We start from the raw sequence: 27,314 nt of genomic DNA, 5'->3' as shown, positions 1-27,314 counted from the left end.
ACTTAGGCTAGCTATAAAACAATACTACACAGACACTTATCTCAAAGCTGGGGGGGGGGGGAGCTTCGATGCTGTGTCATCCTAGGGGGTCCGTGTGCATGCTCTCCTGGAAGAAATTAATCAATCTGATTGAAGGTTAGACTTTTTTTTGGATGGAAATATTTGTGCTGTGGCCTAAACTAATTTGCACTTTAGAATGTTAACCATGCACAAACAGGTGGGATAGTTATGATGATACTGCAATAAGTTCACAACCACAAAGCATATTTGATGAGTTTCAGTTGGTCAAAAATATTGTAAATTTCAGCACTCCATGAAATAATGCAGGAGTGGTCATCTGTGTTGTTCAGCTATAGTTAATCTTATATAAGCTTGTTATCTTGGTCATTGTAATGCTAGCCTATATCTTACTTTTTCAGGACAGTCTAGGCTACCCATATTTGGGAGTATGATGTGGTAATATTTGCATTTGACTTATGTCAGGCTTTATATCAAGATAAATCAATTGTGTCTCATCCCCCCCCCCCATATGTTTGCATCAATGTCACTATGAAGCATGCCAGTAGAAATAGGCCTATTCATATCTGTGTAAGTGGGGTTGTCTGGAATCTGGCAATAAGAACCATGATAGTGGGATATGCTACTCTATATGGCTAAGCAATTTACTAAATTAGTTTACATTAGAATGCATTATAATTTGCATTATAATAAAAGTGCAGATGATTGTGTTAGGCTAGGCTTCTTGGTGCAGTGGTGTCAGGTATCCTTTTGATTAGTTTTATTTGGGTAATTACCTTCACTTCCCCTTTTCCAACACTCACAGGGCCCTTATAAGCCTAGGCCTCTTTATTGTAGCCATTTTATTTACTCAGTTATATGTTTTACTTCAGAATCATAATTGGCCAGGTTTGCATACAAACAAACAAGGAATTTGACTCCGGTTAATCTTTGCTCTCAAAGTACAACACTCACTTTACATAAAGAATAAAAGGGCAATTCCACGGAAAATTGACTTTTTGTCACATCCATAACGCCAGTGAAATGCCTTGGCATTTGTATGATGTGAATGATAACATTCATTGTTTGTGCATTTTTTGTCATGTACATTCTTCAGCCAAAAATAGCAAATGCTCAAATTTCATGTAATCATTCACATCATACCATACCATCACATTTTATTGGCGTTATGGATGTTACAAAAAACTTAATTTTCCATGGAATTGCCCAAAAACAGGAAAGACAGTATGACATATAAAATATAGCAATACTATAAAGTATGACAGTATGACATATAACAATATAGCAATACTAAAAAATATACAATAACAATTGAAGAGAGGGAAGGAATATTGCAATACTTGCAGGAATACTGCAATATCAGTAGTCTGAGTGAGATTTAGGATTTAAATATACATAGTGCATGATTCATTTCATGACTAACATTTTGTGTCTTAATATTCACAACTGCTTTAACTGAAGATGATGCTGGTCCAACAGCGAACCAGTACTGGCAGGTCACCTCTGCAATTTGTCAATTCTAATTCTAATAGAATTTTGATTACTGTAGGCATGACATGTGCCGCATGTACCCGTCTGCCTGACCAGAAGGGAAGTAGGCCTACATAGGCTACAGAAATGTACAGACGGTTACCAAAACAAAGGACTATTTTCTTGCCTGAAAGAAAACACGCTGTCGGAATTACACCCAGATTGTAGGTTACTCTATGCCATGTGTATATAATAAAAAAATGTTCATTTCATAATGTTACAATTACGTAAAATTATAAATATGGACATTTGTCAACACGTCTGACTGCTCTGTGTTGGGAAAAAGAATTCAGGCAACCCTTGGGACAGCCTTATACTGAAAAAGATCAGGGGACTTGTTTTCAAGACCCCGCACCCACAAGCAAGAGAAGTGAAGATGGCGGACGTTTTGAGTGTTCTTCGTCAATACAACATCCAGAAAAAGGAAATCGTTGCAAAAGGAGATGAAGTTATTTTTGGAGAGTTTTCTTGGCCCAAAAATGTCAAGACCAACTATGTTATCTGGGGGTACGTCATCCTTTTCAGTATCTTGTTATTTCTTTTAGTTAGTTCAGCTATCATTTGCTTCTCTGGCTTATGGCAGATGGCAGGGGACGCTAATGTTAGCTAGGCTACAACTACACAAACTTTTCATCTGCGTTATGGAGGGAAGCAGTTGCTTCTGTGGACACTTAACGTTAGTTGTCATAGCAGGTATACCAACCTTACTCGGTCGGGAAAACATGGCCTTTGGCTTGTTCTTGACATAACACGTGACGTTTTATTTGTTTCCTTAGCAAAGATTGTGTACTGACCTATGCAGGACTAGACGTGTTAGCTAGCTTATATTGAGCTAGTTAGCTGCCTGCTTGCAGGAAAATGTATTTGAAGGGATATATTGGGAAACTGATTTGATGGAGGCTTTACATACGTGTTTTTCAGATATTTATGTGAGCGTAACTTTCATGGTTGATATTTGTAAAAGATAATATAGTAAGTTAAAGACATGACATATGTTGATCATATGTGGCTCATGTGCTCTAGAGATGTTCTATGTTGATCGAAACACATTTTGTACTAGAAACTGTGTGTCCAGGACCCTAGCGTTATTTATAATTTGCATTGAAGTAATCAAAGTAATTTGATAACACTGTTGTATGTGCCTTTCTGTGAATTGGGGTCTAAGTAAGTAAGTTAAGTGGAAATGATCGAGCTAATTACTGAAGTTTATTATATCAGACTTTGACATTGAGTTGGTCTGGATCAGGTCCTGTCATCAGCCAAAGTTTCTATACAGAAGAGAACTATTTGTAATCATCATTGTTAAATATGCTTTCTGGAATGTCTTTTGATTTGAACTATTACAGAACTGGAAAGGAGGGCCAGCCTAAAGAGTACTACACCTTGGACTCAATTCTCTTCCTGCTCAACAATGTGCATCTTCCTCACCCGTCCTATGTCCGCAGGGCAGCTGTAAGTACCCCCCATAATCTGACTGCTGTAGGTGTTTATGAGCTGGGTCTGTCATTTGAACTTGTGAAAGTGTCATTCTGGTTGGCAGTGACCAGTATTTTACAGACATTCAGTGCCTCGTTTTTTTCTTCCATACAGACAGAGAACATACCTGTAGTCAGAAGACCCGATCGAAAGGATTTACTCTCGCATCTCAATGGAGAAAGTTGTAAGTAAATGTGGCTAAAAATTCAGGCTTGTTTATCTAATTGCTTTAGGCTTCTCAACATTTCATTATGTATCTCTGTCTTACAGCTACTTCAGCAAGTATTGACAGAAGTGCACCTATTGAAATCGGGTTGCAGAGACCAACACAAGGTTTGTTTATAAATGTGTTCGCCCTTTGGTTAGACCCTGGTGTTCTATGACGTTCCCTCTTAACTTGGACCCTGGAGACAACACTGCTACTAATTCACATTATTTTTGGTCTGCTGGTCTAGATTTTGCATCTGTAATGTATTTAATATTGCCAGCTGCCCTAGACACACTTTGAATTTTTTTTTGATTGTTTGTTTTGGTCCTTGCTAATACTAAATACGCAGATTCTATAGAGAGTAATTAAGCACCCTCTCGTATACACAGTCAAAAGGGCAGCGGATGAGGTTTCATCAGAAGCGAAAAAACCACGCATTGAGGTAACCACATACTGATTGCCATTGCAAACCACTTCTTTTTTTTGACATCTCATTCAGAATGTACTTTTACATGCGTGTGGTCTAGTTTCAGCCTCACCTCTGATTCATTTGGTTTGACTCAGGATGAAGAACGTGTGCGTCTTGATAAAGAGCGTCTGGCAGCACGTCTGGAAGGACACAAGGAGGGAATTGTGCAGACTGACCAGATCAGGTACAAGCTTAATATTGAAAGCAGCCTCACACTAGGAAATCCTGAATCCCGAAATGCTTAAAACTGTCGTTAAATCTAGATTGCAAAGACACATGGTGCATTCAGGCCGTATGAAAAACAAACAAAACGCTCATTAATCTTAAATAAACAAATGTATTTGGCTTAAAGTATGGTGTAAGACAATTTTAGCGTACAAGTGACAAAAATGGCAAAATTCCCAATATTAAAGTTGTTGAACATGCAAGTCCACATGGACTACAAATGAACTATGTCACGACCAAAGTGATGACAAGCCTACATCTGGGCACCTCTGTTAGCAAACTCTTCCCCCAGTTTCCCACCAATTATTCCCACATAAGGAGACGTGAACAATTATGTTTTCACTGGGAAAAATGTTTTTCCAATGCTCATGAACCCACCGACAGTTCCACGATCCTAAGCCCGTCATAAGGTGTTTTGTCCTTTTTTGTTGCCCTATCAGATTTCACTGTCTAGGAAGACATGGCAAGGAAACAGTGCAAAATAGTCTTGAAACTCATTATTATTTATTTTTAGGCTTATTGTAACAACCAAAACAAAGAGAAAAATGAAAACTTAGAAATTCATTGTATTTTTATGCTAGCCTAATGGTTATTTTTGTGGCACTTAATATCAGTATCGGTCCTTGGTATCAGCAAAGGGAACAGAACTGGAAATGCTCATACTCGATTTGAAACACATGGTATCAGTGCATCCCTAGCTTTGGTGCTCAACTCCTAAAGTAAATGTCACAAGTTGGACTTGGCACAAGACAGAATGCTGTGGAGCAATCTTGATGGACAGACTATCAAAACGATAGAACATGATATTTAATGCAGATATTGATAATGACTTGATATCTTCCTGGATGTGATTTTATTTTACTTGTATAACATTGTCAGCACAAAATGGTTGTTAAAATAAAGATGTCTGAAGTTTTATAGTAATGTAATGTAATTGCGTGCAAAGGAAATTGATGTCGAGTGTGATATTGCTCACATTTCAAAACGGTCTAAACTCCTTGTAATATCTTACCTGGACAGGTCGCTCTCCGAGGCCATGTCTGTGGAAAAGATTGCTGCCATCAAGGCCAAGATCATGGCAAAGAAACGGTCGACCATCAAAACAGACTTGGACGACGACATCACCCTCAAGCAGAGGAGCTTTGTGGACGCCGAAGTTGACGTGACTAGAGACATTGTAAGTCGAGAGAGAGTTTGGCGGACCCGGACCACCATTCTTCAGAGCACTGGAAAGGTAAAAGCTGACTCATCACGTCTTTATGTAGTTCAAGTGCAACAAAACCATTTTGGGTATAAGAGAGGTTTACAAGAAATGTTAAGATTCAGAGGTTCAGGCCAGTATTTACCTTGTTGACTGGTATTGGCCTATTGGCAAATGATATGACATTTGTCGATGACAGTGACTGATGTTTATCTCTGCACAGTCAGGGATAGTACTGTGAATGGATGAAATATTTGAAAATTTCCCTGCCACCAAAGGGTATAAATAACAACAAAAATGAAGTAAACAAAAATATTGTTTTTTTTTCCAAATCCTTATTTTATTCAACAGTATTGGTATCTGCCTGGAATTTCACCAATAGTGCCTCCCTAATTATTTTGCAAAAAAGTTTTTTCATGCAGATGTTACTGTAGTTTTGACTGTTTGCCTGAAGATGGCAGTGTTGCCACAGCTTAACTGCCAAATATTTTATCTCTTATCCCTCTGACTCTTATATCTTCTTAGCAGCTTCTAGCAGTTCTTCTTTGCATTAAAAGAAATGCTGATCATCCTCATTATTGCTCAACCATGACAATGAATTTATCCGTTTGTTAGTTGACCGACCATAGCAAGTGATTTTTGCATCTTAGGATGAGAGATTTGATTTTGACTGATTGCATTCAATTATGGAACATGATTTGTAACATTTTAGTCACGGAATGCATTGAGACGCTTAATGGAATTTGATTAATGTCCAACTATCACACATGGCCCAGGTTTAAAGAAGCCCTATGCAACAATTTTAGCAAAAATGACCTTAATTATGCAGGTTAAAAGTCGTTCTGATGGTTCTACAACACTTTTTGGGTCGTTTGGTGGGTGCTTCGTCTCCCCCTAGTGCTTCTCCGCGGAAAAAACGAATATGCAACTTTCTGGTCGCGGTCCGAACACATCCGGATGTGACTCAGCGGAAGTATCCAATCGCGCCTCGAAAATGTAGTCAGATTGTAGTTTCTAAGAAGACTGCAAAACGAACTCCAACTTGGCTTTGTTGCTGTTGAAATTGTAAGTAGCCTACCCTTGAGTGAACTTCGTTTTTGTAATGTGGTTTGATAGTCTTGAACAATGTGTTTGCTCGACCGTTTTATTGTGAGCCCTGTATGTGTTTAGCTTGGTTTCTTGATGGCTAGCTTGCTGGCTAGTGGGGGTTTAGCATAGAAGTCACTTGCTACCGAAGCTGCAGGGGGAGCTATGTCGTGAAAAATGCGAGCCCAAATCAGGCGAAAACCCAGAAACCGCAAAGGAATAACCAAACCTGCATAGGGCTTCTTTAAGGAATCACACAGCTGTTTTTTTGTAATATGGCACTTTTTCTTTGTCATGATTCTAGAACTTTTCCAAGAGCATCTTTGCAATCCTGCAGTCAGTGAAGGCCAGAGAGGAAGGCCGAGCCCCAGAACAAAGACCAGCACAGAACCCCACTCAGGTGGTAAGGGCAGACGCACACCTGCACTCCTCTTGATCTCATTTCAACACACACACACACACACACACACACATCAAATTGCCCCAAATTACATTAAATAAGAACACTGCCATGCTAAGATCAGACCATGTATCAAATAAATGAAGCTTGAAATGAACTGTGGGGACCTGTGATGGAGGTAGTTATTTAAGCCATCGATTGGTAAAGCTGCTGGTAGGCTGATGTTGGACATGGTGTAATAGAATGTCTTAGCAGGTGCTGGTTATATCCTTGTCTTTGTCTCTGCATAGTAATTACTATATCCTTTCCCTATGTGTGTAGGTGTAATTTGGAATATATTTATTTGTTTGTTTATTTATAGTATATATTTGTGCATGTATAAAAGATAATGTGGCAAGACCAGAATGGTTGTCTAGCCACACTTGTTGTGTATGAATGCAGGGAGTATAATGAATTATGGCGTTGAACATTTAGTTGAGAATGTGGAAACCTTTTGGTGGTTGATTGACAGTGCTAATGCTCTAACTTATTTGTATGGGCAGCAACATAACCTAAGGACTGAGTATTATCATTCAAATATGTATCGAAATAAGTAGATTAAGCCTGAATTTGCTCTTTGTGCATTTCCCTTCCCTACTCCAGGACCCCTCCGCAAGAAACAAGCAGCCAGTCCCAGCTGCCTACAACAGATATGATCAGGAAAGGTTCAAAGGGAAGGAGGGTGAGTGTGGCTTAGTCTTCTAATTTGAATTCTGTGTGTGGTTTAGCTCTCCATTTCTTTCCTCTTCACCAGGTCGGCATAAGAAGCCCCTGATGCATGATATTGCAGTTAACAGACCAATGACATGCAGACCTCAGACTTAGTGTGACTTGAAATGAAATTAGCTGGGAATGACCGACGAAGTAAATGTGAGGCTGTGTTCATTTATTTAGTGGGCGCTTGTACAGTGGGCTCCATGGGAATCAACCTGGTGGCTGTGCAGTTGATAGCACCCAGGGGACATGCTTAAGAGGGTTAGCTTCAGCCAGTCAGTATCGGCTATTTTGGGGCGTAGAAGTTTTTTTTTTTCAATTGGCTGGCTTCACTCATGGACTGGCCAGCTAGTGTAGTGTTTTTGGTAATTGTTCGTTGATTGATTGTGTGCCGTTTTCAGCACAGGCAATTGACCCAATGTAATTTTACTGCCACAGCTGAATGCAACAAAACGTCAAAAAATGTCTGCATGCATTTTCCTTTTTCCTGTGTTGAGTCTGGTAGCTTAGCAGTAATCATTAGTAGAATGACCGTGCTAATGTAATACCCCACCTCCTCACATGTACCTTCTAACAGTTGCACACTAACAACGCCACGATACAACTCCACACCATAGAGTGTTATGTAGACATGTACATGTGTCTTGCTATCTTCCACAATAAATAGTTAGGCAAGGATGTTCACAAGTTTCCTGATGTGGCTTGTATAAGGCCCAATTCGCACCAAAGATTCGCAACAAGATGAAATCGTTGCAGAAAGAATTGCAGAGGTGTTAATTAAATGTTGCACGTCGTTGCCACCTGTTCCAAGCCGTCGCAAAGCATTCACCATGGTTAGTCTCAGTTGCAAGGTTTTAGAAAGTTGCAGCTCATCTCGTCACAAATCTTTGGTTTGAACCCCCCTTAAGACTTAAGGCACAGAGCCTCAACCCCTCTCTGTTGCCTGTATGCTGTGCAAAGAGAGGTCAAGAGGAAGTCTTGTGTATTAGCTACATTGTGTATAAGCTACAAGACAGTGTTTTATGCAAGTTAAAAGAAACAAAGCCATATAAATACCATATTAACTGCCCCCGTGTATTAACCTCATAGCTGAATAAATTTTGCAAAATCAATGTATAAGCCGCGGGTAATAGTTGGGAAATTACAAAGAATAGGCACAGAGGTACATGAGTGTATGTCTCTTTTGCAATTGGTTATATGAAGCCTGTCTTCTTATTCAGTTCTCCATATTTTATCAGTGCAATCTAGTTTTTGAATTTTTTTTTTTTATCCCTAGCCTTTACACAAAATATATTTCCCTAAGTTTCCCTGCAATTGTTCAGGAAAGCTTAATCATCAAGGACACTTTTGAGGGGTATATTTGGCGATGGTGGCCGTTTGGTGCAGACTCCTTTTTGATTTTTTTTTGCAAAGAAATGCTTTCATTTCCTGCACTTTAATTGTAGTTTAGCTGGAGAGCCTCATAATATATTATTGTTACCTGATGTTGAATTTTAGTGGTGACTGATTGAACAGCTGGCTACTAATCCAGTTAGTGACAGATTTGGTAAGCACACAGGCTCCCTCTTGTTTGTGCATGATGTTGAACCCCGTTTTCTCACTACTAAAACAAATTTAATTTATTGCAGAAACGGAGGGCTTCAAGATTGACACCATGGGTACCTATCACGGCATGACCTTGAAGTCTGTGACGGTAAGTTCTCTGGTATAATTCTGAAGGAAATGGATGTGCTAGTCCAGGGGTCCCCAACCTTTTATGTACCATGGACCGGTTTGATTCCTGTTTTTTTTTCACGGACCGGCGGCGGGGGGGCGGGGGGGGTGGGGGGGGTTGGGGGGTTCCATGTTCCATGTTCCATATGTGTTGTGCATGCATTACTTGAAAAGAACTAGCTTAAGTTATGTATGAACAGTGAAGGTAACGATCTCTTGTAGAACTTGAAGAAGTGAAAATTTAACAATATGAACTATGAATATTGAACAACTTGAAGCTACATCTATAAGTGTAAACATGCTTAACAAAATATGGGAACAAAACATGAACTAAACGTGCATTACGAATATAATCAGTGGGAGCCCTGCTTGTTTCCCTACAACAAGAAGCTTCCATCTGGGGGTGATGGAAGACAGTGACACCCTCAGTGTGTTTGAAATGTCCAGTCGATTGCGCAATTTGGTCCAAGTTGCAGTCATTGCCGAAAACCCGGCCTCGCATAGATACGTGGTGGGAAACGTTTTCAGCGCTTTTACGGCTATCTCGGGATATTCTGCTTTGGTTTTGATCCAAAAACCCGCCAGAAAGGTTTCCTTATACACACTCTTAAGACCACCGTCATTTGCAATTTCGATCAACTGCTCTTCCTCCTGCGCTGACAAGTTAGGACTATTCGGGATATTGACAAATGGGTTGCGGACCCACTCATTGGTTTGCCGTGGATCTTTGGAGGATGGGAAGTAACGATCAAACTCATTTGAAAGCGCAACAAGGTGATCGCGCACCAGCTGCGAGAGAAAGGGCCCTGCCTCAGTCTCTCCCAAAACCCCCAATACTGTTTGGAACTTATCTGGTCCACTCGTCGTCCCCACAAATCAAGCTTGGCTTTAAATGCAGCGACTTTATCTGCCAGTTTAAAGACATTCTCCCCTGGAGTGTCAGGTTGAGGTCATTAAGCAACCCGAATGTCACACAGGTAAGCGAGTTTTGACACCCAGTCCTCATCACTAAAATGTGCAGCTAACGGTGACTTTTTTTCTGTAAGAAATCTCTGCAGCGGCAGAGAAATCAGGAAATCACCAGCAGTCGTTGATAACATATAGGAGCAGTTATTTGGGCCACAGATTATAGAATCATACCCTTGCAATTGAACACTGTCAGGTTATGATCAGGTGTATTGTCTATGTTGCGCGTTGTATTGTGCAGTGTGTAGTCACTCCACAGCCTGTTTCATTTGTTATGACAGAAATTTCCATTATGTTTCCGCATTTCCCTTTAGAAACCTTTTTAAAGGTTTGCCGTGTCTGATAGCAGCTGCTTGTGTTTTGTTTGTTTGTATGTATGTGTTTCCTGTCTCTTTTTCGCAACATTTTCCCAAGGTGCTCATATCATCAAGTTTATGAGCAAAGATCTCTAGTTACCGGTGGTAACACTGTGTTGTGTTCAACTGGACCCAAGCAGTTTTAGAGCTGGTGCACGCTGGCTCTGAGATCAGGTGTCATTATGAAGGTCATTATGGGCTTTCAAATGTGGTGGGCTGTTGGTATAGCTGAGGGAAAGCTGGATGAAGAGCAAGAGTTCTTCTTTCAGGAATCTCTTTGCCTAGTTCCTCTTTAGTGAGCCGAAGACTGTATGATTACCTTGGTTTTGGAACATCAGCAGGGAGTTGATGAAGCTTGCCTTAAAGTGACCTTGTGAAATAGTGTGGAGGTTTGCTTAACAAGTGACTGAGAAAGATGTGTGTGGGCTTTAATTAGTGGAATGGTTATTGATAGTGCTTGAATTTATACATTTTGTAGTAGAAAAGAGTCTTGGAATTTCATGTTTAAGAAGGTGTGTGACTCTTCTTTGGAGGTGTAATTTGTTTAGTCTTGAAATTGATTTATACGCCATTAAATGTTCCAAATACAAATTGGTGTAGCATCCACTTTCATGGGCAATTAACATTCACAAGATTCACAGCAAGGTAATCAGCATCTCAAGACTGACCACTGTATCACATGTAAATCAAGAGCAGTCAGGTGACTGAAAATCGTTTCCCCCACCTGGTTAGGTGAAAGAAAGTGAAACGAAATTCCGGCATTCGGTTCCTTATGCAGATTATAAAGATGATAGGGCCGCAACTAACGATTTTTATAGTTGATTAGTCTGTTGAAACCAAAATAATTGGCGATTGAATTAATTTCTAGTTGACAACTAATCAACAACTAATTGTTGCAGCTCTAAGGAGCATCATATGGTGACTATCTTGTCTTGAAAATTTTAAATTAATCGGGCCAGTAGTTTTCTCATTATGTGGTCTGACACATGGACACACATATATACATACATACACACACATACATACATACATACATACAGACAGATCGAACAGATTAGAATGCTTACTGGGGTAACCAGACATTTTGTTGTTTTATATTGCCACATTTGACTTACGGTATATAAATGAAAGAAAATGAAACCAACCTGACAAGGTCTTATTTTGCTCAGATTTATTTTCGCTCTTATAGTAATATGTACATTAAAATTTGTACTTTGGACCACAAAAACTGAAACGACTGAAAAAAAATTGTCAACAGATAATGTCCCATACCATCTTGTGCTTTTAACTCCACTTTTGTGATGCCTTTCCTTCAGACCTTTATCATGGCCATAGAGTTTGTATCTCCTGACCGATTAATGATCACCCAAGAACTTGGCCCCAGTGCAGCTTTCTTTGGCGAAACCTACCGGCCCTGTCTTTGTCTTTGGGTGTGTTTATGCAGGCGTTGTGCTTGTTGCTCTGCAGGTGGTGCCAGAACTTGAGAAGTTCGTTGGGGTGAAACTGGTGGGAGGTGATTAGGTGGCTGTACTTGCAGCTGCTGTAGGAGACGCGCCAGTGGTTAAACAGAAACTCGTTTGGCGGAGGCGTCGGATCAATCCGCAGCTTGGCCAAACAGATACCCACATAGACGTCCTCTAAGTGAAGCCTCCGTATGCTCAACGAGGCCCTGTAGATCTTGGCCGCCATGTCTCCTGAGAACACGTACCCTGTTCCGGAGCAGAAAGTCGGGTAGCGCTCACTTGGGTAGAGCTCTGGTGGCATGTACCACTTGCTGTTTTTGTTGCGGTTTGGCGCATACCCTCGCATGAGGTACCCAGTGAAGTACCTCCTCCTCAGCTGCGTGCCAGGCCGGAGTAGCTTCTGGATGAGGTACTCTGTGTTGACAAACATGTCACTGTCTGTCTTCATAACGTAGTTGGCGCCAGGGCAGTAGGTGGCCACCCAGTGCATTCCCATCAGAGTCTTAACTGTCAGATTGTAGTAGGTGTCCAGGTACTCCTGCTGGATGATGTCGTGGTACACCTGGCTCTCAGCTCTTAAAGATCGGTGAAGCTCCTCACCTTCTGCCCTGCTGCTGGCATTCCTTGTTCCCAGCAAGAAAAGCCGCACCATCCCCAGGCCGTCGGCCACACTCTCATTCCCCCACGTTTGCCGGATGGCATCCCGGGCTTCCCTCTGCTCGGGCTCGGTGGCGACTAGCAGCACCAGGAAGGGTGTGCTGTCCCGGCATTTGTTGGGCTCGTTTATGATGTACTCGTAGGGCTCGAGGAGCAGCGTGGACCCAGCCGCCTTCATCTCCTCGCTGAGGCTGCTGTTGGCACCCAGCGAGTTCTCCAGGCCGGCCACCCCACCCTCCTCCCCAGGGAAGGAGCTGAGGTCCACCACAGGCTTGGGGTTTGCATTGGCCGGCGGAGCTAGGGAATCCCTCCACGCCACGCTGACGCGGGGCAAGAGGCTGTGGTTGCGTCCCTGACCGTGGGTGGCCTCTGCTCTGGGCTGCCCTGGCCCGCGGGCAGCTGCAGCGCTCTGGCTCTCCCTCCTGCTGGAGCGTCCGGGCCGCCAGTCCTGGTGGCCCAGGATGAGGAGCAAGCCTACGAAGGAGAGCAGGGAGAGGAGCACGGCGATGTGTGTGCAGCAGTGCCGTCGTCTCCACTGCATCCTGGCTGCCGAGCGCCACTGGCACACATCAATGCCAGTCACATCCAGTCAAGCTTTGACCATCTGGGCATGATGGACGGTGCCCACTTGCCTGGAGAAAACCCTCTAGGGCTCCCACGAGAAGGTTGACGCGCAGCTCATGGTGATGGTCACTCAGGAAGTACTATTGGTGAAATGCTATCCTGCAGTAAGGACTCATGCTTGTCTGTTGAAAAGATAAGAAAAAGATTGGATAAGTAAGGCTGTGTTTAATGTTTAAGCCCAAGTTTTACAGTTGTGTGATTAACAGTACAAAAGCTTTTTTTCATTCATTGTTTTAGGGCATTATGTTTATATTATGTTTAGGTAATATGATCCCTATAGATTTGCTGCGGAGGGTTGCCGGTTCGAACCCTGACCAGTAGGCACGGCTGAAGTGCCCTTGAGCAAGGCACCTAACCCCTCACTGCTCCCCGAGCGCCGCTGTTGATGCAGGCAGCTCATTGCACCGGGATTAGTGTGTGCTTCACCTCACTGTGTGTTCACTGTGTGCTGTGTCTGTTTCACTAATTCACGGATTGGGATAAATGCAGAGACCAAATTTCCCTAACGGGATCAAAAGAGTATACTTATACTTATACTTAGGACACATATGACAGGAATCTCTTTGAAAGATATTGGAAGCATTTTTGGAAATGCATGTCACGCTTAGTCACTGGAATATTGCGCTGCTCATCAATAATTGGTTACTCATTAAATGATCCAACTATGTTACTCAATGTTACACATGGAGCCAAGCTGAGCATTCAGCTTTGTTCTTCATGAGGCTTAAAGTGAGTTTTCAGTTGCTGTGACTGCTCTCCAATATGTGAAGCTAGGTAATGGATGTTTTGTGCTTACTATCTGTCTGTGACAGCCTTTTAGATATCATTCTCTAATCTGTGAAATAAAAGAAGAAAATCTGATTAAGATTTTGATGGCCCAAAGAGAAGGCCGGCAGTGACAAACTGAGGCGTATATAAGCCAGTGTCAAAGATGATCAAAAGCTATTTTGTCAGATCACACTCAATGTTAAAGCCTTAAAATACACTGCTTGTAGACATCCCCTAAAGCTTAGTATGGTCAAATAGTAAAGTAGATTTAATATTGTGTTCGCCATGGCAACACTGACACTGTGTCAAATCAGCGCATTATGGGATTTAGCTTTCCTTTTTTTTTTCTGTATTCAGAGATAATACCAGTATACCATACCAATAGTGCTGCCATGGAAACGGCTTACTCTTATCCTTAGTTTCAGATTGATATCTGGATGAGAGGCATTGACTGTTTCTGTTGGTAGCGAGGAACAGGCAACAGAGACCACTTGCATCAGCTGTATGTAGCTAAGTAGTGTTGCTGCATAGTTGGTTTACGAGTTTAATTGTTTTACCTTATAAGTGGAGTGGGCCAGAAAATGGGTGGTAAAACATGATTTTCCATCAACATTGGTACATTCCAAATACTTACATCTACTTGGACTGTTTACAGGCAGAGAAATACTGAAACCAAACAGTTTACGCGTCTTCTACCGAAAGCATATCTGAGGATACTGAATGAACGTTTTTAAAGTAACGTTTTGCAGAAGTGTGCCTTGACTTGTTTACTTCTGATCCTCCAGCCGGTCTCCTGCTCTGATATAGCTTTTTCTTGTCCTGCTCTCGTTTGCCTGTCTTCCATTCCCAGAGAGTGTGAGTTCCTCGCATATGCTGTAGAAAAACACTGGCTGCCGAGAGGTCTAGCGGACAAAGGGCTGTTTGTAGCCACACACACACACACACACACACTCTCGGCAACAGAACACTCAATGCTCTCCCCTGTTGGTGGGGGGGGGATCACCGGATATGAACAGAAATGCCTTCTCTCTCACACGCAGAGTCTACTGCTATACACCTGACCAAGACCAGAAAGAGCCGCCTAGAACCATGTTGTCGCACTCATTTTTTATAGATGTATACCAATGTCTCTGTATATGTAGTTACTTTTGGCCTATGTAGCTTATATGTATGCCTTGATACTTTTATTAACATATTGATATGTAAAGGTTATTTGCAATATCTACAGAATTTGATTCTATTCGATTGCACTATTATTTATGTGCGGTCGTGTTGAATGTTACCTTTCTCGTTGTGCACTCGTCTGGGTTGTGCAGAGGCGGCTGCTGCTTGCTTCTCGTGACACAGTTGGCACCCTCACCCCACGGTTATGGACATGCGCTCCTGCCAGCTGTGATAGTAGTCCGTCATTCCATGGACACCACTTATTTTTCGCATCGCTAGTCTTCCTTTTTTTCCCCAAATTCCTTTTCTCCTCCTGCTTGGCCTCGGTCTGAGTCCTGCTGCCGTTCGTTAGTGAACCGCTTCATGTGCCGCTCTCCTCTCCCGTTCTATGCCCGGTGTCTTTGTGAGCCCCCCTGGTCTGTCACACAAAGGCGTCTCGCGTGGATGCAGAGGCTGCTTTGATCCTCATTCATTCCTCCCCCCATTCATAAACCATGCCCCTGGGTCTGGCCACTTCTCAGGCAGGCTGACGGATGGACCGATGCGTCGAAGAGAGCAGCCAGTGCTGTGCTGAGTGAACAGCCCCTATTCTGATTTCATGACGTTGCTAGGCAGGATGATCCTCCCCTTGCTTGCTCACATCTCTCTCTCTCTCTCTCTCTCTCTCTCTCTCTCTACCTCTCTCTCTCTCTACCTCTCTCTCTCTCTACCTCTCTCTCTCTAACTCTCTCTCTTGCTACCTCTTTTTTTAGTATGTGCTGCATTACTCTCATATTCCTCTCTCTCCATTGCTCTGAGTCTCATTCAGTCGCTCACTATTCTCAGTACAGCCCCCTCTCTCTGTTTCCAAAAATACATATCTGTGTTCCCCATGGGTTGTTCTCATGTGTGCTCCCTACTTGGCAGCTCTATATATAAATTGGTACTGCACTCTGATTTGGTATGTGTTTAGCTATTTGCCTGCCTGTACTCTGAAATAAGAGTCTGTGTGTGTGTGTGTGTGTGTGTCTACAGCTATGTAACTGACAGTTTACTGCACCAGTGGCACGTCATGTCCCTTCCCCCCACGTGAGTCTTTTGTGTTGGTTCCCACCCCATCCTGAGCGATAAAGGAGGGTCTTACTCACTCCCTGCCTTTGTGGGAGGCCAGCAAGAGGGAGGAGGGGAGGGATGGAGGGGAGAAAAGGCCACCGCTGCTGCCTTACTCATGCCAAAACGTTGACATGTAGGAAGGAAAGCTGTGTCCTCCTTCTGTTTTGGGAAGGATGTTGCTCTCAGAATGTGTGTGTGTGTATCTGTGTGTGTGTGAGTGTGATGGCTTGTGGGTGGGCAGTACTGTCAAAATCCAAAGCCATTCTTTAACTGAAAAATGGTCTCAATGGTCACAAATGGACTGGTAATGTGTGCGTTGGCTTGTGTTCAAGGCTTCAGAAACACAATGGAAGCACATTGGATTTGCAGAACTAGGCGAACATCTGTTCTCCGTTCTTGTCACCTGGTGATGGATCATTGCTTTGGATGGGATGGGTAGTGGTGATGGTGATGGTGGGGGAGGGAATCAGCCCACCACGCAGTCCCTGTGGTGTGGGTGGAGGTTATCTGCAGGCGTCAGAGGAGGAGGCTGGTGATCGGTCAAACGGAGCACTTTTAAATGATTTTTATAGAGTCAAAACAACGCCATAAAGATTGTGTGCCCGTGAAAAGATATTCACATGTGTAATAGAGTTTTGTCTTCGAGGATATAATTTGCACAAGTGTAGAACCGTTTTGTAGCTGTGGAATTCATTTGTCTATGTGCAAAAAAAAATTGTACCTGCAGAAATATTTTGTACGCTTGTGAAAACCATTTGTCCACAGGGATTTAGTTTGAATGTATGTGGAACAGCTTTATAGCTACAGGCATGGGAGAAGTGCGACATCTATCTTTCGTGTGCAAACTTTTTTCACAAGTGCACAAAATATTTCTGCAGGTACGATTTTACACAAAACGGTTCTACACTTGTACAAATCATATCCTCGAAGACAACACCCTATTACACATGTAAATATCTTTTTACGGGCACACAATCTTTATGGCGTTGTTTTGACTCCATATATTTTAAGCTCCTCAATTAAGACTAATGATGCTGCGTGTTTGCGGAGAGTGCAGGCCAGGCGGGGAACTGTGATGAGCAGGCACACAGGAGAGAGGGAGCTGGCACAAGTCTGATGAGCTCTTCTGCAGCTAAATGTTAATGTGACCTTATCTGTTTGATTGTTTTCTCATTCTCTCTCTCTCCTTCTCTTCCTCATGCCATCTCTCTTCCTCCCCTTCTCCATCCCTTCCTCTCTGTCTCCCCTCTTTCAGGAGGGGGCATCAGCCAGGAAAGCCCAGACTCCTGCCTTGCAGCCTGTGCCCCGACCAGGTAAGCATGGAATGAACAGACTAAATGAGCTTATTGTGCCTTTTACATTGTCAAGCCACCAGTTTCTCCTATATGGATTGAGCCTTAGATTGAGCGTTCCTACACAGTATGGAAAAGTATGGAATTTGATTTGAGTATTTTCCAGGTCTGTAAAAATATGGGGAAAAGAAAAGAGGTTATGGAGAAAAAAATGTGTTTCCTGACTACTGCACCTACAGTACTTTGTTTTCTTAAACATAAAATTGCCAAAATGTTCACTAATGTGTGAGACCATAGCAAGCTTGATGTCACTGTCCTTAACCTATTGAATGCCAAGCTGTTTTCGGAAGCTTTGTCCTAGAGTGCCAGCAATCTAGACCATTGTTGATGATTTTTGTACAGCCACAGCATATTCTGTGTTATAGCTATGTACATATGTAACACATACAATGGCTCGTTTAAAAGGTGAGACTTTAACCTCTCAGTGGGTGCAAACCGTGTATTTCTACACGCCTCTGTTCCTGAGAAATCCCAAGCTAAACAGTAGCTAGTTTTCATCAAAATCGCTGTTTTTTTCTAGAAATGGAGATATAACGTCTTTCATGAGACTGCCACCTAGTGATAGACCCACGAAAATGGCCTGGTTTTGAGATGACGTGCATGCGTCACTGATTCGACCCAAAGCGGCAACCGAGTTATGATAAAATGTCCAGATAAAATGTCCAGCGTTTTCATGAGTTTTCGATCGTCATATATTTCATTTCCATTCATCACAGAGTTCCCAAAATCACATATAAGGTGTGTTAGAGTGTCTAGTTTCGTAATTTAAAAAAAAAAGCTAAAAACGTAATATTACGTTTTTGGCACTCAATGAGTTAAAGGAAGTAAGGGGATATGAGATCTCCAAATTATTAATCCTATTATTTATACGTTTCTGTGTTTCTGGTGTTAAACATAATATTGCTTTAGCAAAGGAGCAGGGTCATGCCAAACTGACACCTTTCAGCTTACTGTTTGGCCTTATCCTCTATTTTTAGTCTCCGTGTTTATTACATGGCATGTTTCTCATCTTTGGTCAGCCAGACTGACATGTTCAACAAGGAGACTGATATTGGATATGGGTGTTTGTACAGCACCAAGAAATGCATAGAGCAGAGAGATAAGGTGGTGGAGAAGGTTGGATCAAGTCAAATGTTGCACACTAGCTGCATCGTTGCCTTAGGGCAGGTGTCACTGAGCGAAGAGGCCAACGTGAAATGGCTTTATGGTGTCCGAGGGCGCTTTGTCCTCCACCCACTTGCTGTTTGTGACACATTCTATCAGAAGCAGCATGCACAGATGCGTGTGTACGCACACACGCACGCACACACACATAAGTATACACATTCTATGATGGATAGATATATACATCTACACACACAAACCTCCTACCACGCACCGCACACATATAAGCTGCCCACCTCTCACAAACAAACACACACAACACAGAGACACAAAGACACACACACACACACCATGATGGGCAGGTATGTGAGTGCAGCGCTGCATGGCATGAGGGATGAGCCTGCTTGCTGTGTGTGGCAGCTCTCCAGCGCCACTCTGATTTAGATTAATGGATCGATGCGTCGTTATGAACTCCTCCAGCACAAGAAAGACCTTCAGCGAACCGGGAGGTGTCGCAGAACCCCCAGCATTACGGATCTGAACCACCAAATGAAAAGCCATATTACTGTAGCTTATTCGTTTGACTCATTGTAATTGTTGTTTGAGCATCGAATGGTTGTTAGATAAGCCTTATCCTCCTGTTGAGTTGTTTTGGCTTTGTGTCTGTTAAACCCTGCGGTAGCTTTTTGCAGTCACTGACAGGAAACCAAGCAACTCTTTATAGTCAGAATGGCTATAGCTATTCTCTCTCTGCGTGCGTGCATGTATGTGTGTGTTCTGATGTTTATAGCCATGGCCAATCTCTGTCTGACATCTTCTCTTGCATTCTTTCTCTTTCAAGTTTCCCAAGCAAGGCCCCCACCAAACCAAAAGAAAGGTAAAAACAAATGGTGCTTTCATGAAGGGATCTCTATGAATATAATATGATATAACATAACATAATCTAATATATTTGAATGTATAATATAATTTGATATAATTTATGTGCTGTTTTACATTTTCAGGTTCAAGAACCCCCATCATAATTATCCCAGCCGCCACAACTTCCTTAATCACCATGCTCAATGCTAAGGACCTTCTGCAGGACCTCAAGTAAGTCTCAGCGCTCCTCAGCAACCCTTGTCTGTCTGTTAAAACAGCAAATCCTTCCCCATTTCCCCTTGCTGGGCAGCCTTTGTGTTCTGTTTTGTGGTGGTCTTATTGTTTGCCTGCTGACATTGGGTGGCCGCAGACCAGCCTCTCCCTGACCTCTGGGCAGGCCCCTCAGCAGTTTCTCGTGAGGTAATCTGCTGCTCGGATCCGTCTCACGGCACAGTAGTGTTCACATGTGGCCAGACTCAAAGAGAGAGTGCATACTTCAGAACACATCCGGCCCATCTCATCTCTCATCCTTTTTTTATAGGTGTGCGCATGGAGGCGTTAGGGTATTTCATTGTGCGAAACCAGACCCCCACACCCACACTCTTATGTTTATGACCCCACTACACACACACACACACACACACAGCCATGCCAACAGAGGTATAATTGCTGTTTTGCAGTTTAATTGGACCCATAAATCACCTCCAGTCACAAGATGGCAGCTCAGCCGTAGAGGGGGAGGTGGAGCTCCAGATATCAGTGCGGCTCAGAGGGCACCAGCCAGCGCTTAGCCACTCTTCCACAGTCACTCACCATTGGTCCCCACCGCACCTGTTATTGGGCTCTTTACCCCCCATGCGGATGTTGGGGAAACATCTGGGGAAAACAGACAAATAGTACACAAATCCTCTGTTATTTACATTGTGGCCGTTTTATTAAAATTAGAAAACTGTTGTTACCAGCTTTTGAGCAGAGAGAGAATGACGTTTTAAATACTGTATTATTTTAATGACTGAGCGTTTTAAATACTGTATTATTTTAATGACTGAGTGTGTGAGTTGAATATTTCTGATGAGTCATCCGTGTTGTCTGATGGCTTACTGAACTAACACTACTTGGATCTGAAGAGACAGATAGCCAGCAGCCTAGCTGATGGATCCAGGGATTTGTATCTGTAAATCTGTCACAGTGGAAGAATCTCACACACACACACACACACACACACACACACACACACATAAACACACACTCTCTCTCACACACACACACACACACACACACACACACACACACACACACACACACACACACACACACACACACACACACATACTCATGAGCTAATGTGAGCTGCAATGGGCACTGACTGTAATGTGTGGTCCATCTCAAGTAGTTGTCGGCTTTGTTGTTGAGCATTGTGCAGTATGTGAAAGCCTTGAACCTTTGGTAATGCGATTAGACAGCTGTGTATGCAGATGCTCGACATTTAGCCTGTTGATGAACCCGGAGTCAGACAACTGCCCTGAATAATCGCACCACAATATGAAAGGCATCTATTTATACAGTCTCTGTTGTACCTAAGACAGCTCCTGCTGCTGCTGCTGCTGCTAAGGTTTATTGTGGTTTACACCACCACTCTGTTGAAGTGGACTCTAAAGATGAAGATGTGTTTAAAATATGGTTCCAATGGTTATTTGTAAAAACTAGAGCTTGTAAAGCTTATAGAATGATCTTTTGGGGGTTTGAGTAGGATATTGGTATTCAACATATTTTGAACTCTCTCTCTCTCTGTCTCTCTCTCTCTATCTCTCTGTCTCTCCCCCCTTCCCTCTCTCTCAGGTTTTTGACGTCTGAGGAGAAGAAGAAGCTGGGCATCCAGCGTGACAATGAGGTGCTGCTCCAGAGACGAAAAGATCAGATCCAGCCTGGCGGCACCACGCTCAGCGTCACCGTCCCCTACAGAGTCATCGACCAGCCGCTCAAGCTCGCGCCACAGGACTGGTACTCACCTCCATCTTAGTTATTTATTAGCTTTTATTAGTGTTTTCTGCTGAAGATTTGTATGGGTAAAAGACATGGTCATGGTTATTGTGTGAATTATTGAGCTGCCTTCTCAAACTCTGGACCCTGCATAGAATACAGGCAGATTGTTAGGCCCCATATGACCAATTCATGTCGGTGGAGTTCAAGGCAAGACATTGTGAAGGCCCACTGGGTTTTGGATGTCTGTCTGAACCATCCTTAACCTCGTTTTAAAAGAAGACTGTTTGCCTTTGTCCTGCCAGGGACCGAGTGGTGGCTGTGTTCGTGCAGGGCCCCGCTTGGCAGTTCAAAGGCTGGCCGTGGCTGCTTCCTGATGGATCCCCAGTGGATATCTTCGCCAAAAGTGAGTGCTGCCAAGACAGTGGGATTTTGGAATCTAGAGAATTAGGATAGAGAGAGGATGTGTACAGGTAACAGGACAAAGCCCTCTTTATGTTAGGCACTGTTTTTTTTTATTCCCATCAACGTAATGGTTTATGGCGTGTTCATCGCTTAGTGCGAACCACACTGCCTGTAATGCTACTGTAATTCTGCTGCTGGTAAATTGGGTGGCACCACAGGGGCTTTCTCTGAGTGTTTTAGAGAATTGAGTATTACTGAGTATTTAGAATATCTCAGAGTGTTTTAAAGAATTATTCCCCCATATATTATAATGTAGAACTGTAATTGCTAGGACCAGCTTAAATTAATTTAATTTGAAAATAATGCAGAATGCTGGGATTTACAGTGCCCATCAAAGATACTCAGTGATGCATCTAACCCGCATTGTCAGGGTAGGTGTACACAAGTTTAACCATTGTAGAGCATATGAGCCAACTCAGGTGTGGAACATGTTGTGATAGACGAGATGAACAGGGTCTGAGACATTATCCTGTTGACCGCTTCACCTGCACGCTCATTAAGTGCCCGGTCGCTGACCGCCCTCATGGCTCCCTAACATCGGCTCTGTTTTAAAGTCAATAGCACAGAGATGTTATCAGAGGGCCGGCCTTCAAAGCGCTTTTTTTCTTCTTGTCAGTACCTCAGTTGAGTTGTGCTCTGAATGACCTGTGGTTGTTAGCTGACCGGCAGAGTTCTGCTTTATACGGAAAGGAACGGGACATTTTTTACAGATGCAGTTCCTCATTTGGCTCTTAGATAATGTGGAATTTGTATTGAAAGCTACGTAAACAGGGTTAAGTACTGTAGACCATTTGGTGTAATCTCATAATGAGCTTGTTTTATAGTTTCTGTTTTACTAAATGCACAACAGCCCATCTTACATAATTGTGTTATCAAATGCAAAACCTTTTATGTACTTTGAGATGGAAAATAGTTTTTGGCTTAAATGGCTGCATTGTGAGCCAGCAATTTATTACAGTGGATATTTTTTTAATCACATTAAGATGTAATTGGTAGCTTCTCATTTTGCTTTGTCATGGAGTTCTCATTGTGGTCCTCAAAATTAAGATGGGGCAGACCAGGAACATGTATTATTTTAGTTAAAGCATGCCTGATTGTGCACATAATTATTCAACATTATGACAATTACACACTAATAACATTAGTGCAGCAGTTATGATGAGTTGATGCCTGTACAAAGAAGGGATGTGCATGGATAGCTGAATAATCAGTTAACTGTTCAAGATATACTGCACACATATTAATATTCCTATTTGGTTATTATATAATGCACTGAACCATGGAAGAAGTTGTGCCATCACGGTAGCATAGCATAGCAGTTATGCGACCATGGTAGAAGTCCTGCTACCATGTCACTGTTTAAGTTAGAATGTTGTAATGACAATGAACAGTGGATCATTTTTGCATATTTGCGTTTAGTGTTTTATGTAACATATTTGAGTGTGTAGCCTACACAATGTGCAGAAATATAAAGGAGACCACCGACTTCCCAATCTAACGAAGGACCATCTTTCTTTGCAGTCCGAGCCTTCCACCTGAAGTACGATGAGGCGCGGTGTGACCCCAATGTGCAGAAGTGGGATGTAACCGTTCTGGAGCTGAGCCACCACAAGCGCCACTTGGACCGACCCGTTTTCCTCCGCTTCTGGGAGACTCTGGACAGGTCAGTCGCATCACTACATCATGTGTTCTGAGGGCTGGCCTGTCTGTCTTTCTCTGCCTATCTCTCTCACACTCTTTCCCTCTGATTGTGCATATGTGCATGCGTGCACCTTTTGAGTGGCTTCAGTGAATTCAACATGCGCCCAATCACCCAGTAGACTGAATCTCGTACACACACACACACACACCAGCTGAGGACAAACACTTGGCCGGCTGGGAGTAAGTGTCCTGGACGCCCTGCGCTGGTCGAGCTCCTCCCTCACACAGGGCCAGCCCATTTCACTCATTAGTTCTGCCGCCCGCCCCACCAGTCACACTAATTAGTAGGCCCAGATGGAGGAGACAAAACGATATGGAAGACCATACACCACTGCACTGCACGTGTGTGTGTCTGTGTTCTGCCCGTCCCCCAGCATGTTACAACCAACACCTTTCGCTGAGTCACTCCGAGTCGGTGTGCTTCTGCCAGCGGTGTAATTTTGCTTGTGTCGCGCTCCATTTTGGCTGACTAATTGCTTTTATTTGGGGTCTAGCCGGGGGGCAGAGTATTGTCAGTGCTGGACAGAGCTAATAAGCCAAGGGAGGCAGTGCATTTCTTACTTGTGCTAGTGTCGTAGTTGTGCTAGTTCTCTCAAAATGGGTATCCTTCTCATTGTTTACGGGGACTTGTAAGGGAAGAGTGTTTAATTTCCTGTTATGGTATGCTTTAATTAGCACTGCTTTAAATAACCCAAGTTGCTGACTGCAGACATTTTAAAGGAACAGATCATCAAAAAAACAAACACTGCTCATAATCAGGTGGTTTGCATCAGAAACGGGTGGGATTCAAAAGGGCTCTGTTCCTTTTTCCCATTATTCTCCTTTTTCCTGTTTGGCTCACAGGTACATGGTCAAGCACAAGGCCCATCTGCGGTTCTGAGATGGACCATTGACTAATGTGCGGAGGCCTTGCCTGAGGCTTCTGGTCTTGCCCCTCACCGCCCCCTACAGACAGTCCTCCAGCCAAGACCCCCACCCACCCAGGTCCCCGAGCAGCACTTTGGATCCCAGTCTGCTTCTCCGCTCGCGTGGCACCAAGACTGTGGGACGGCCCTGCTCGGTGCTGCTGCGACGTTTCTCTGAACACAGGGCTTCAAGGGAAAATGGGGAGGTCCTCTGAGAGGAATTGATGCAGGCTTGCTTCCTCTTCTGCCAGATTATCGTCATGGTCAATTTTTTTTTTTTTTCTTTATTATTATTACTAATATTTCTTCTTTCCAGCCCAAAAGCAACTTAGCATCTAGACAGCATTTGATGTCTGGGGAAAAACAGTGTAAGGTATCATGGAAAACTTCTCTTTCCATTTCATGTTTTCACTTTGTGGGTTTAGAGGAAATGGTATGAATAAGGACACATTGGAACTGGCAGTGGCCTTGTACTTCAAACAAACAAACAAAAAATGTTTAAAAAATTTGAGACTGTTAGAGCTTCGCCCTGCTCTTCTTTCTGTTTCCTTGAGGGACTTTTCTTTGGTTGTTCCCCAGTTTGTACATTTCACACAGCAGCCTCTGCTCGTAGATAGCATTAACAGAGCAGATATAATTGTAAATATTAAATGCAGTTGAACCAGTGTTTGTATATTCCTGGCCTTCTGGTGATGGGGCAGTGGGTAGCTCTGGAAAATGGTGAATGTGAAAGGGCTTCCACCTCTTTTCCTCTCTTGTGTCCAGCACAGGGGTGGTCACCTCTATCATGCTACCAGTTTGGTTTGAACCCCATGTTAAAAAAGGAAAAAAAAGAAAAATGGCTGTATGGTAATGTAGCACACTGTTACAAATACAGCACAATAAGCAGACTGTGAGTGCAGTTTAAACAACTAAAAGAAGGCAAGTGAAATATTCTTTTTTTTTTTTGGAATGATAACGGATCACACCACTTTGTAAACCTTTTTCCTATAATGTGGAATCACTGCTGCAATAAATAAGGAATGCATCTCTGGATTACTTTGATTATTACGTCCATGACTCTTTGACATCGAGAGTTACTTTTTACATTGGGGTCAGTGATACAGTGATTGAGGGGGGTCTGTTGTTTTTAATGTTCACAGTGTATGTGGATAATAAAGCTCAATGTCAGCTACCCTCATGTTTACATCTCCTGTTTTATGAGTCTTGTAGTTTATTCCATCTCAGAGCACTCCAAACCAACAAGGAATGTCCATTTGAGTACAGAGGGCCTGATTGTGTCTACAAACAGTAGAGTGTGACTGGTCATTAAAGAATGTTTTGAAACATCGACTGTCCTCGCCGCTCTTTGTCCCTTTAAACTCCGCTGGGTGTTCCACAGGGGTTGGTTTCACCCACCAGCAGTCTGGGCAGACAGGATTCTTTGATAAGAAGGCTATTGTGAGGAGCAGTGGGCATTTTGTAAACCCAGGGGGAAAGGTCTACTGCTATCAATGTGGCGGAGCATCTGATGCAGCTTCTGAGGCGTGGACATACACAGACACAGGCACAGACTCTATTGTGATGTGAAATATCTGATCTAAAACAGGTGACTGAGAACATGACTACAATTAAGGAAAGCCACACACAAGAAACCCAAGTCTCATAATGATCTAGCCTACCATGTTATTCAAGAGATGGATTTTGGAATACCTTTCATGAGGTACCTTTTGAAATTGGCATGATATGAAGAGGTTAAATAATTGTAGCTATATAATACAATTATTTAACATAATGCTTTAACTTCATTATGCCATTTCTAGTAGGAGCGGTGGTAGTGTAGCGGTTAAGGAACTGGGCTAGCATGCAGTAGCCTGAAAGTTGTCAGTTCAATTCCCGGCTTCCACCGTTGTGCCCTTGAGCAAGGCACTTAACCCCACGTTGCTCTGGGGACAATGTAATCCCTTGTAATATAGTTGACATATGTAAGTCGCTTTGGCTAAAAATGCATCAGCCAAATGTAATGTTATGTAATTTCTAGGCTTTTCTCCTTGACAATGCACTGTGCCTACTTCAGAGGTCACCGTTCCCACCTTTTTTGGCTGCTTTAGAAAGCTGAGACCCTGTAGTTTCTTAGGGAATAATCAGAACGAGTATAATAATATTCTTTCCAAAAACAATAGGGCCTTTTGCCCTTTGATGCTCAGGCCCTAATAATTGTGTTAAGTACTGTACAGAGGCTAGAATATTGTTTTTTTCTTTCTACCGGGTCTTTGAACTGACCACATTTCAGCCCTCTAACTTGAGCCCTAGCACCAGGTCTTGTGAAGTATAGATCAATATAGAAAAAAAGAGTAGTTTACACAATTATTTGTAAAGGTATGTCCATGTGTTTTGCAAAATGCCCTATGGAGACTTTTGGTTACCCAAAATGCATACTGACAGTAAAAGGCTTAAAGGAAAATTCCGGTATTTAGCACTTTGAGTCCCTTTTCTGGTTTGTTTTGGATGACCTAGAGTGGTGGACACCGAAATGTTGACAATGGGTCCTGTCTCGACTTTTCTGACTCGTTTTGAATCGCCTTTGACTACTTCAGAGTGGCTGCCTACAGGCTTCCACAAACATGTCCTTAAAACAACCCTTAACGTTCGTTTTCAAAACTGCAACTCACCGAGTGGTTAGTGGTGAACAAAACAATAAAACACTCAACAAAGATATGATAGAACATCTCAAGCATTTTGCAGTTAACATAGAATGGAACCAACTTTTTAAGAAAGTAAAGCCTTTGTTTTTTTTT

At 42.8% G+C, this 27,314-nt stretch overlaps 2 protein-coding genes across 3 annotated transcripts; one reads left to right on the top strand and one right to left on the bottom strand.

Annotated features, from left to right (window-relative positions):
- Positions 1–1,905: 1,905 nt before the first annotated feature.
- On the top strand, positions 1,906–25,713 carry cdc73 (cell division cycle 73, Paf1/RNA polymerase II complex component, homolog (S. cerevisiae)). Of its 2 annotated transcripts, none has more exons than XM_076294577.1 (17): positions 1,906–2,055; positions 2,895–3,000; positions 3,139–3,208; positions 3,295–3,357; positions 3,622–3,674; positions 3,797–3,885; positions 4,947–5,160; positions 6,518–6,613; positions 7,256–7,334; positions 8,995–9,059; positions 17,425–17,482; positions 19,467–19,502; positions 19,630–19,717; positions 21,326–21,487; positions 21,772–21,872; positions 23,453–23,594; positions 24,476–25,713. In XM_076294577.1, the coding sequence occupies exons 1-17, from the start codon at positions 1,925–1,927 to the stop codon at positions 24,510–24,512; spliced, it is 1,590 nt and encodes a 529-aa protein (XP_076150692.1). In that variant the 5' UTR covers positions 1,906–1,924; the 3' UTR covers positions 24,513–25,713. The 2 variants fall into 2 exon arrangements, with proteins under 2 accessions (XP_076150692.1, XP_076150691.1); XM_076294576.1 differs by having other exon boundaries at positions 6,518–6,616.
- On the bottom strand, positions 11,658–15,512 carry LOC143134307 (beta-1,3-galactosyltransferase 2-like). Its single transcript, XM_076294575.1, has 2 exons — positions 15,197–15,512; positions 11,658–13,267 (listed from the first exon to the last, which is right to left on the bottom strand). The coding sequence occupies exon 2, from the start codon at positions 13,060–13,062 to the stop codon at positions 11,764–11,766; it is 1,299 nt and encodes a 432-aa protein (XP_076150690.1). The 5' UTR covers positions 13,063–13,267; positions 15,197–15,512; the 3' UTR covers positions 11,658–11,763.
- Positions 25,714–27,314: the final 1,601 nt, after the last annotated feature.

This window comes from Alosa pseudoharengus, unplaced genomic scaffold (assembly GCF_046254945.1).
Source record: "Alosa pseudoharengus isolate Yale_2024_CS ecotype anadromous, Long Island Sound unplaced genomic scaffold, YU_APseudo_1.1 YU_APseudo_1.1_scf_2, whole genome shotgun sequence".
Lineage (NCBI taxonomy): Eukaryota > Metazoa > Chordata > Actinopteri > Clupeiformes > Clupeidae > Alosa > Alosa pseudoharengus.
Note: the sequence above shows the minus strand (reverse complement) of the source record. Positions and strands in the feature narration are given on the sequence as shown.

What these genes read in the sequence shown, in the direction of transcription:
- cdc73 (XM_076294576.1), top strand. Translation starts at nt 1,925, where the DNA reads ATGGCGGACGTTTTGAGTGTTCTTCGTCAATACAACATCCAGAAAAAG. An exon ending in TGACCTTGAAGTCTGTGACG is followed by an intron (nt 9,060 to 17,424) that starts GTAAGTTCTCTG and finishes CCCCTCTTTCAG; the next exon opens with GAGGGGGCATCAGCCAGGAA. An exon ending in TTCTGGGAGACTCTGGACAG is followed by an intron (nt 23,595 to 24,475) that starts GTCAGTCGCATC and finishes TTTGGCTCACAG; the next exon opens with GTACATGGTCAAGCACAAGG.
- LOC143134307 (XM_076294575.1), bottom strand. Translation starts at nt 13,062, where the DNA reads ATGCAGTGGAGACGACGGCACTGCTGCACACACATCGCCGTGCTCCTC.